The 10,767-nt window shown below is 44.6% G+C and overlaps 2 protein-coding genes across 2 annotated transcripts in view; one reads left to right on the top strand and one right to left on the bottom strand.

Moving 5' to 3' along the window:
• prmt1 (protein arginine methyltransferase 1) overlaps positions 1–2,505 on the bottom strand; it is a 4,014-nt gene extending 1,509 nt beyond the window's left edge. The window contains exons 1-5 of the mRNA XM_079233747.1: positions 2,472–2,505; positions 1,227–1,313; positions 984–1,139; positions 379–442; positions 147–289 (exon numbers count right to left, since the gene is read on the bottom strand). Coding sequence (XP_079089873.1) covers positions 147–289; positions 379–442; positions 984–1,139; positions 1,227–1,313; positions 2,472–2,498 — 477 coding nt within the window. The 5' untranslated portion in view covers positions 2,499–2,505. The remainder of the gene's footprint in view (positions 1–146; positions 290–378; positions 443–983; positions 1,140–1,226; positions 1,314–2,471) is intronic.
• Positions 2,506–6,392: 3,887 nt separating this feature from the next.
• ap2a1 (adaptor related protein complex 2 subunit alpha 1) overlaps positions 6,393–10,767 on the top strand; it is a gene marked incomplete at its 5' end in the record, with an annotated part of 39,074 nt that continues 34,699 nt past the window's right edge. Inside the window, 2 exons of the mRNA XM_079232621.1 lie at positions 6,393–6,459; positions 10,094–10,305. Of these exons, the coding sequence (XP_079088747.1) occupies positions 6,393–6,459; positions 10,094–10,305 (279 nt within the window). The remainder of the gene's footprint in view (positions 6,460–10,093; positions 10,306–10,767) is intronic.

The raw sequence follows: 10,767 nt of genomic DNA, 5'->3' as shown, positions 1-10,767 counted from the left end.
CAACATCAGACTCGGGCACGAGAGAGATCTGGATTTTAGGTTTTAAATCATTGCCTGTCCATTTGCTTTATTAAAGACTATAACTGACAGCACACTAATGTTACACAATTAAATTGTATGTTAAATTTTATTTGAAAGAGACATACCAGCCACTTGTCCCTGGCGTAGATGACTGTGTTGAGCATGGACTCGTAGAAGAGGCAGTAGCCCATCCACTCCGATATGATGATGTCCACTCCTTCCACCGGCAGGTCCACCTCCTCCACCTTGCCCTTGATGATGGTCACAACTGCAGACAGAACAAGTCCTTCAGTCCCTCGTCCCACAAGTCAAACATTGTGGAATCTGAAGCGGCGCCACGTGATTCTGTGAACTCACCGTCGTCCATCTTGTTGGCCTTGACGATCTTCACAGCATAGTCCGAGATGCTGCTGCACTCGATCTGTTAGGAGAAAGACCGACGTTTAGATTCACGCCTAGAAGAAGCAACCAGCAGCTGGTGAAGCAAGACCAGCAGACCTAGAGAACACAGGGTTCATACACACTGACTGATGGATCCATGACTTTAAACCAAATGTCCATTACAAACATTTAGTGAAATCTGGATGTAAACAGTCAAAAGTGAGAAATGTAGTATTTAAACTAACAATGAGAACACAAAGCATACAGTAAACCTTAAATGACACAAATGAATGAGACAATAGTTTGATTAAAAGAATAAACATTTATATAGATGTCTGTATGTATGCCTGCTTATATTTTGAGTCTCTTTTAAAAGCATATCAATTATTTCAAACTCAGCGTAAATGAACGACATGAACATAACACATTTACATGATTTTTTCCCCCACTGACTTTACCAGGCCTGGAAATAACCATTTAAAAACTCCATGACTGTTCCAGGTTTTCCATGACGTAGGAACCCTGACACCACGGGGTCCCTTGGGTGCGATAGACAGACATACAGACAGAGACAGACGTACCCCGATGACCTTCTTGGCGCCGGCCTTGGCAGCGAACATGCACAGGATGCCCGTCCCGCTGCCCACGTCCAGCACCACCTTGTCCTTGAACAGGTGCTTGTTGTGGAACATGGAGTTGCGGTAGGTCAGAGTGCGAACCTCATCTTTCAGCATCTCCTGCAGCGGCAGGACACCAAGAGGCAGGCGGTTAGATACACTTTACACGCCTGATCGGTTAACATGGAAGGTGTTCAGATGGATTACCTCGTGGATGCCAAAGTGGGCGTAAGAGTCAAAGTAGTAGTCCTTGGAAGTCATATCCTCGGCTGCAGGCTTGGCTGAGCTCTCCCCCTGAGAAATCTCAACAAAAGACATACACAATTACAACCAAGCGACAGAAACACAAAGTGAGTCAATGTGGGTTAAAGACGCCTCCTCTACTCCATGAGTGAGACTGGTTTCCAGCATGCGGTCTGATGTGACGTCATAGTGAGAGGAGCCTGGTCACAGAAACATCTCAATACCACGTCATGAATGACTCAGTGACGTTGTTCTGTAAGGTGCACGTGCATCTCTTTGTTGCGCATCGTAAAACAACCCATGAGGTCCAGCAGTAACCAGAACAAGGCCCGGCATGCATCACGTTAGTATTGGTGTCTTATAAGACTTTTCACGCTACAATGAAACTCTGCTCTATATCAAGTCCTTCAAATGAATCAGAAAAGTGCGACCATCAGGAGCTGGAGGTACCGTGTGTGACCGCTGCGGGTCACGTGGGGACTAAACCGCACAAAAGATGCGCACATGGCGGTGGTACCTGCGGGTCCGGCCTGCAGCCGCTAAACTGCGCACCGCACGCGGCTTCCCCCGTCCCGTTAGCGGACACACGGCTTCCGCCGCCCGGCCCGGTGGCGCTGGCTACCGGGACCGGGCCGAGTGTCCGCTAACGACACGGCCGTTACTTAGCTTCACCGTGACGTCACTAATGTACTGCGTAGACACCGCTACTTAAAAGAAGTCGCAGTAAAATATTGTTGGCGCCCTTGTGGGAGCCCGCACTGGTGGAGGCGCGCAGGCAGCGTGGATGAGGCAGCATCCTCCTGTGAGGAGGTGAGTAACACTAAGCTAGCTCTCATGCTAACACGTTAGTCCCCATGCGGTCTCTGAGGCCGGCTGGATGCCGCACAAAGCGCAACGCGTCTGCGGACACCCGCAGCTCACCCGGGTGAAGTAGCCCTTGTCCACACACACACACACGGGGACCGGGGACAGAGAGGAGAAAGCCCGGGTCCGTGGCCGCGATAAGGACGTTAATGAATGAACGGCATCACTGGTGAGTAACGTGAGCCAGCAAGTTAAGATGGATGCGAACTGGCGCCAACGGCGGGACGAGCACACCACGTTCAGACCAGCTACTACTTCTGTTCGAGAGGAACGGGGAAATACGCGTGAACATAGTTTATAATAATACGTCGGAGTACTGTTGTATTTCCAATTGTAACAGCTTACCTCCATCCTCTCTGCTGGAGCCGCCATTTCGATCTCCTGCCTGCCTGCGTGAGACTGAAGAAGTCTTCCTTGGCTCCGCCCACCACTGTTCCGGGCTCTTCTTCTTCGTGACCTTAATAAAGCGCGAAGAAGAAGAGCACAGTACAGTGGTGGCGGGCGGTACTGCACCACTGTGTTCTTTGTACAGTGAACTTCTCTCTGATCACATTTAGACTCACGTATTGAACACGACATTTGAACACAGTCTGGCATGACTTTGCTTTAGCTCTGTACATTGTCTGCATTATCTTATATTAAACCAAATCATTACATTTCATAACATGAGATCTGTTAAACAATAATTAATATGTATCGCTCATTTTTGTAACAAGACAGTTGAATCCTGTTCCTTCTGTCGTCCCCGTCCACACGTTATCCATGTGTGTCTCTTCCTGTTGAGTCACATGTTCTCCAAAAGGCCTTCTTTGTATTTTTTATGATCCTCCTAACATTTGTTAAATAAGATTCTGAAACTATTCTCTTTTTGAACACGTTAGAAGCTTTATTTGGGGCTTGAATGCTTCGTCAGCAGGCTGCTCCCCTCCCTTCTCCTCACTGCTTAGCAGCCTCTAGACTCGTTTATCTCTTCAACATCTTCACTAATAAATGCTCTTTCTCCACTTCTTCATCTCTGACCCTTCTACGTTTCTCCCAGTCAGCGCTGCTGGAAGACCTTTCTGTGGTCTGTCTCCTCTTCTTCTAGACTCCGCTCTATTTCAATCCTTATTGGATAGTGGTCACTGTTGTTCCTCTTAAATTATTATGGTTTGTATTACTTACTTTTAATGTGCTGTACTGTAGCGTTCTATTGTGTATATTGTGTGTTCTTCTTCCCCACATATCATGTTGTGTTGTGTCTTCTATCCTGTATGTTTGTTTTATGTTTGTTATGATCTGTCAAGATGTGTGTGTATATATATCTTTATGTATATATATATATATGTATGTATGTATATATATATATATATATATATATATATATATATATATATATATATATATATATATATATATATATATATATATATATTATCACTTCCCAGGAGCTAACACCTGCAGTGAATCTGATAAAGTATATATGACTCTGTTCCTGTTCTGATGTTACCTCTGGCCCCAGGTCCATTATTTAATGTTTATCTCCATGAACTCTTCTACCATTAGATTGTCTTTCTCACCACTACCCATCACTTTCCCTTCTAACTGTTCATCCAGTAAACCCATTGAAAGTCTCTTAAAAGTTCTAAACGTTTACAGTTCGGACACTTCCGATAGTTCATATTCCAGCTATTCCTAAAACGTTATACTGTACTCCTTGTTTTACACATGACATGTACACACTCCTGCATTTTCCCACTCTGTCTCTACCATTACTACCATGTCCTTAACATCCCCAAAGTCGTGTCAAAGCCAAAAAACTTGTTTTGCGGTTCATGTTCTCGTGCTGGTTCTCCTCCTGTTGGGTTCACCGGCTCTTTACCGGTGTGAGCTGCATTGCCGTCTCCTTTGAGTGAACCAGTGATGACATCGTGTGCAGACTGCTGCTGAACCTTCAGGGTCTGAGGCCTTTTTCTCGGTTTTACATCATTTCTTAAATTCACCTTTTAAGGCACTTGCATATCAGATACATACCCATGTGTTACATCTAAAATTGCAGAACAATCTCAGCTCTCTATATATTGAGGCACAATTGTCCTGATAATAAGACCCTAAAGCTGAACAATTTGAAGCTCGATTTTTTTAATTCTTCATATCTCTTGTGAAAACATAACTTTACTCATGTGGACGAAGTGTTTTGGTGATGGAAATTGGTTTACCAAAGCGCTTAAGTTCCCAAAAGCAATGAACTATATGAATAAAATGGTAGATACATGTCAATAAATGTCTATTACCACATTTTGTCTTATGTTTTTTGAGTAGAAGTGTTGTCTGTCAGTACTTTCGTCAACATGAGAGAGAGACTGAGATAACATGACTGAGGAATGACTTCATATACAGACCAAGCTTCATGGGGTGCAAATAAAAAATGTATATTACAACAGTTTTTGTTTTCAAACAAAATATTCACTATATATTTGAGTCAACACATGTACTATAGAAAAACGATGTTTACAATGTTAAAGCCTCAGTAAGGCTGAGTCTCATCACCTGTGAGGTTGATAAGGTGACCTCACAGGATCAGTTCACTGGACGTGGCTCTTTGGCATGAGGCCTGCAGCATACGACCACATCTCTGTTAACTGACACAGACGTGAATGTGCTCTTTGGTCTTTCTCGGGTTGTGCGGGCTGGTGGAGTCTCTTCACTTTGAGTTGTTACGCTGATCATTTACAGGAAGCAAAGTGAACCAGTCCATGGACATAGTGTCCCTGTGTTGTGTTCACTGTCTAGGAGCAGAGTTTATACACATGTTGAGCAGTGGATCCATGACTTTAAACCAAATGTCCATGAGCAAACATTTAGTGAAATCTGGGTGTAAACAGTAAAAAGTGAGTAAATGTAGTATCTAAACTAACAATGAGAATACAAAGCATACAGTAAACCTTAAATGACACAAATGAATGAGACAATAGTTTGATTAAAAGAATAAACAAGATGCCTGCTTATTTTTTGAGTCTTTCTTTTAAAAGCATATTATTACATTATTTTCAAACTCAGCGTAAATGAACATCATGAACACATGAATATAACACATTTACATGAGCGTATGAACCCTGCAGTGACCTTTAGTAACCGCCCGTCCATAAACACAGGGTGTTAATAATGTACTTTATCAGAATACATATAGCCTGTAAAGAGCAGCTCAAACACCACAGATGATGAAGAAAACATAATGCTGGATGAAAGCACCTGATCTTCCATAATGCAAACAGGTCAAACCACACTGACGACACAATAATAACATAATAATAATAACTTTATTCATATAGCGCCTTTAAAAACAAAGTTTACAAAGTGCTCTACAGAGAAGCAAAGCATACATAACTTAAATACCGGTAAACAAAAAGGACCATAAAGGTAACGGACACAACAAAGACAACCAAACACACTCCTTAACTCTCTGGGTGACAGGCATTCATGGTCATCCACATTAAAATGAACAATTCATAACAAAACGCGCGCTCTCCTCACTTCAGCTCGAGCTGGAGGTCAGTGTTGTGTGACGTCACAGCCACCGCAAGGCGGACCAACCAATCAGCGCCGGGCGGCACTAAGTCAACGCGAAAAGAGGCGTGCGCGTCCGCGAATGCGTCGCGCGCGGTCACGCCGTTGGATCTGCTGTCACGAGCCTTATCCATCCGCGAAGTGGAGGCTTTGGAGAATTAGAGCGGACATCCATTACACACACCGCGTCCCTTTCCCGCGTCCACAGCGAGGCAGAAGCGAGCCGGGCCCGTCCGTGGTACCGCCGGTACCGACTGTCCACACCGCCTGCTGCTTCCCGGGCCGCCGGGGGACGTGCGTCCAGTCCTTGAATGATATTGCTAGCCAGCTAGCTAGCTGTTAAGCTAGCTCTACGGCGCTTGGCTCGGAGTAACGTAACGGTTATTTGTTTTAATTCTCGGACACTGTCTTCACCGACACCAACTGACGCCCTTCACCTGGGAGACACCCGGCAGTGTCGGTGCTTCCACGTCGTCTATCGGGGCTCGTTGCATCTGGTGCCGTTACATCGGGATTGAATGAAATATCGTTAGCTTGTCCGGAAACGAGCCAGTTAACGGGGGATAACGGGAACTGATCCACCGCCACATCCAGCTAATCTCAGCACGCGACCCGTTGAGGTTTTTTTGTGGTCGGTACCCAAGCCAATCACAACGGACACGACCACCGTACCACCTACACGTCACGTTAAGGCCGGAGTGAGCACCGGAACCCGCAGAGATGCCGGCTGTGTCGAAGGGAGACGGGATGCGCGGATTAGCCGTCTTCATCTCGGACATACGGAACTGTGAGTGCTGCTCCTCTGTGACCGCGACACGTATTGATCAAGGTGTCGCGACTCCTTGATGCATCCGATGCATCGTCTCCGCTGCAGCAGGTGTTGGGATGCATCGGAATGCATCCCAACACCTGCTGCAACGAAGACGATGCATCGGATGCTGGACGCAACGCACAGCGAGGCCTGCTGTCCCTCTGGTCCTCTAGAAACCATACACATTATGCATCACTATGGACCTGGAAAAGTCATGTAAATGTGTTATATTCATGTGTTCATGTCTTCATTTACGCTGAGTTTGAAATCCTGAATATGCTTTTAAAAGAAAGACTCAAAATATAATCAGCCATACATACAGGCATCTATATAAATGTTTACTCTTTTAATCAAACTATTGTCTCATTCATTTGTGTCATTTAAGGTTTACTGTATGCTTTGTATTCTCATTGTTAGTTTAAATACTACATTTACTCACTTTTTACTGTTTACACCCAGATTTCACTAAATGTTTGTAATGGACATTTGGTGTAAAGTCATGGATCATTGGTCAGGATGGTTATGAACCCTGCATTAAGCAGGGTTCATAACCATCCTGACCAATAATCCATGACTTTGAACCAAATTTAAAAGTCCTGGAAATTTGGTTTAAAGTCCTGGATCCACTGGTCAGGATGATTTGTAAATTGAGGTGAATCCTGGCTGTGTTGTTATCTGAAGCATCTACAACCTGAGCTCTCCTTAGACTGGAGGTCCTGACCCTCAGACCAGTAGATGCACCTTCACCACGAGGCCATCGGTCCATATAGAAAGTGGATTAGCAGTCTGTCATGTTTTGTACATACATTTACAATTCAAGATATTGATATTGTTATTGTCATAAGCACATATAACAGACAGTTACTCTGCACAATGAAAAGATTATTCTGCTGGGTCCTCCTAACACAGAATTACAATAAACTAAAGGTACAAAATAAATAAAAATAAGGCACAAAAATGTGATGACAGTACTGCACAGTCAGTGTATAACGTGCACTATGCACTGCTACAAGTACAAGTATGGTGGTGACATGAAGGGACAGCAGCAGCCGCTCATCTCCTAGACGTTCACTATTGGTATGGAGATGTGATTCTAGTTGCGTTGACCAGAAGTAGTTGCTGTAGGTTGAGAGCAATTTGTCTGATAAACTAAGTGCTTGATGGGGAGATGTTCCACCTTTTTGAAGTTGATGTGGTTCCCTTCACTCTGTATGCTGTACATCATATCCTCCATCACAGTCTATGTTGTGATGCCATACCGTCTGTCGTTAATAATTCAAATAGTGGCTTTCTGTAGTTGGTGCGGACAGGAAGTTGTGTTGTAATGCGTTGCTTTAAATACCTGACTGTTCCCACAGTGGTAACATCCACAGAGAGGCTTAGATGTTGACACATGTATTTAGTCTCCGTATATCACATCCAGACCATAATACCCCCAACAATGACGCCGGCTTCTTCTCGACCGTGCACCCAGTAATTATTTGACGCAGCCTGAGACAGTTGGCTTGGCGGTTGACTGTCGTGTTGTTTTGTAGTTATTGAAACACAAACGGTACTTTCACCCTCAGCCTGGTTGCTCTTTGGCTACTACAGTTACAGTTCGGTGTTGTGTTGGAAACAAGGTATTTAGTTTTTTCCTCAGTTGGATTGAGAGTAGCTTTCTTTCAAAGTATTGTATTGAAAGTTGATAGTTTCAGTGTTGTCGCAACATTCATACAAAACCCTGTGTTCTGACTCTTATCAGCCCTAGCTGGAGCATATATGTGGGCCGGATCTGAATATTCGACCCACGGGCCCATGAGTTGTAGCATTTATTCACTTACAAATAGCCTAAACTGTACAGTTTCTCAATCACACGTCTCACTCCACACGTGTATGCAGCCGTCTGCAGTTCACTGAGTAAAGCTGCGTTCACACCAAAAGCGTTGCGAATGTTACTCGCGTCTGAAAGTGGCTTATCTCCGTAAAAACAGATACCGATTCCTTCATCCACCATGGAAATAACCACTAGTTCTGCTTTATACTTGTTGTGCAAACTCCACATACGTGGGAACATCAAACTCCGTTGTGTCTGGTTCATAATATTATCCGTAGTCCCACAACAGCGTCTGAATGAAGCCGCGTCAAACGCGCTATTTGTGCCACACGTCATTTACGCCGCCCGGCGGAAAATTTGTCTTTTCGCAACCATTCATGTCTGTGCATTGACTTTGCATGTTATCTACACACGCGTCAAATTTGCAACGTGAATGCACTCTAACACATCATGTTGACTGTTCGTCCACTTGGGGTACTCTAATGCGGCGTTCACGGCAAACACGTTGCAAATTATTCGCATGCAAAGTCAATGCACAAACACGAATGACGCGATTGGCGCGTCGAGAAGCTCCGTCGCCTGAAGGAGCGCTGGTAGCGGCGGCATTTGGCGTCATTCCTGGAGGAGTCGGAGCTGTGTGCGACTACGGATGATATTATGAATCCAGACACGATGGCGTCTGATGTTCCGACATTTGTGGGACTTCCACAACAAGTATAAAGCAGAACTAGTGGTTATTTCAATGGTGAATGGCGGAAATGGTAAATGTTTTCACGGCGCGAATGACGCAAATTAACCACATAAAGTTGAGCGAGTAAACTCGCGCGAAAATGCACAGACGTGAATGCTTGCGAACAACCGCAAATGACGCAAATAATGCGATGTGAATGGCGCAAATAATGCGACTGGCGGGGATGACGCAGCCTGAATGCTGCGACAACTCGCGTGACGCTAAATTGCGAAAGCCAATCAGCGTTGAGAAGCTCGGCCCGTCATCACTGCAGTCATCAAACTGCTGCTGGTCCTGAAGGAGCGCTGGAAGCGGCTTCATTCAGACGCTGTGGTGAAGTCCACCAGCTGTGTGCGACTACGGATAATATTATGAACAGACACGAGGGAGTTTGATGTTCCCACGTTTGTGGGACTTCCTCATCAAGTATAAAGCAGACCTAGTGGTTGCTTCCATGGAAATCCATTTTTACGGAGATAAACCACAGAGATAAGCCACGCCCCCTTTCGGGCACGAATGACCCGAATAAACCACATGTAAAGCGTTGTGAAAATTCTGTTTTAGTCTTTACAAATGTAAATGGTGCATTGAGCCACCCTTTAGACCCCCAACATTGGGAACTCTTGGGCACTTGGATCAATGTTGGATAATGGCAAATTATACAGAAGAAATTATGTTATTTATAGATTTTTATTTTCTTTGCTGAAGTTTATTGACGCATTTTGATGAGGTCACAGCTGCTCTAGTCGATGGCCAGCAATCGTTGTCAGCTGATAATTGTTTTAATTAAGGAGAGATCAGAAATCGCATTGTTTCTAATAACCCTTCATCTTGTGTCTCCTTGAGAGTGACACACACCTGCACACCTAGACCACAGTGCGTTGATATGTTAACCCATATAATGATATCTGACCAATATGATCTATCATATAAATGCACAGACCATAAATGCTGTGCATGAGCGATCAGATCAACCTGCGTAAAGGTCAAACATGTTCTTCTCGCATCACGGTTGTGTGAGAGTAGATTAATTGAATGTGTGCTTCGACTTTCTTTCCCTTCAGGTAAGAGCAAGGAAGCCGAAATCAAACGGATCAATAAAGAGCTGGCCAACATCCGCTCCAAGTTTAAAGGGGACAAGGCTCTGGACGGCTACAGCAAGAAGAAGTACGTCTGCAAGCTGCTCTTCATCTTCCTGCTGGGACATGACATCGACTTCGGACACATGGAGGCGGTCAACCTGCTGAGCTCCAACAAGTACACGGAGAAACAGATCGTAAGTCTCACTGGGGTGTGTTCACAGGCTCTGCAGAACCAGAACCAGTTACTGACATCTAAGGAATGTGTCCTGGCGGGAGGTGCATCACATTTAATTGATACTTCAGTTCATGCTACGCTACGCTGATTGATACTTCAGTTCATGCTACGCTGATTAATACTTCAGTTCATGCTACGCTGATTAATACTTCAGTTCATGCTACGCTACGCTGATTGATACTTCAGTTCATGCTACGCTGATTAATACTTCAGTTCATGCTACGCTGCGCTGATTGATACTTCAGTTCATGCTACGCTACGCTGAGTGATACTTCATTTCATGCTACGCTGATTGATACTTCAGTTCATGCTACACTACGCTGCGTGATACTTCAGTTCATGCTACGCTGATTAATACTTCAGTTCATGCTACACTACGCTGCGTGATACTTCAGTTCATGCTACGCTACGCTGAGTGATA

The sequence above is a fragment of the Taurulus bubalis genome, assembly GCF_910589615.1.
Source record: "Taurulus bubalis genome assembly, chromosome: 17".
In the NCBI taxonomy this organism is placed as follows: Eukaryota; Metazoa; Chordata; class Actinopteri; order Perciformes; family Cottidae; genus Taurulus; species Taurulus bubalis.
This window is presented reverse-complemented; position numbering and strand designations above follow the sequence as displayed.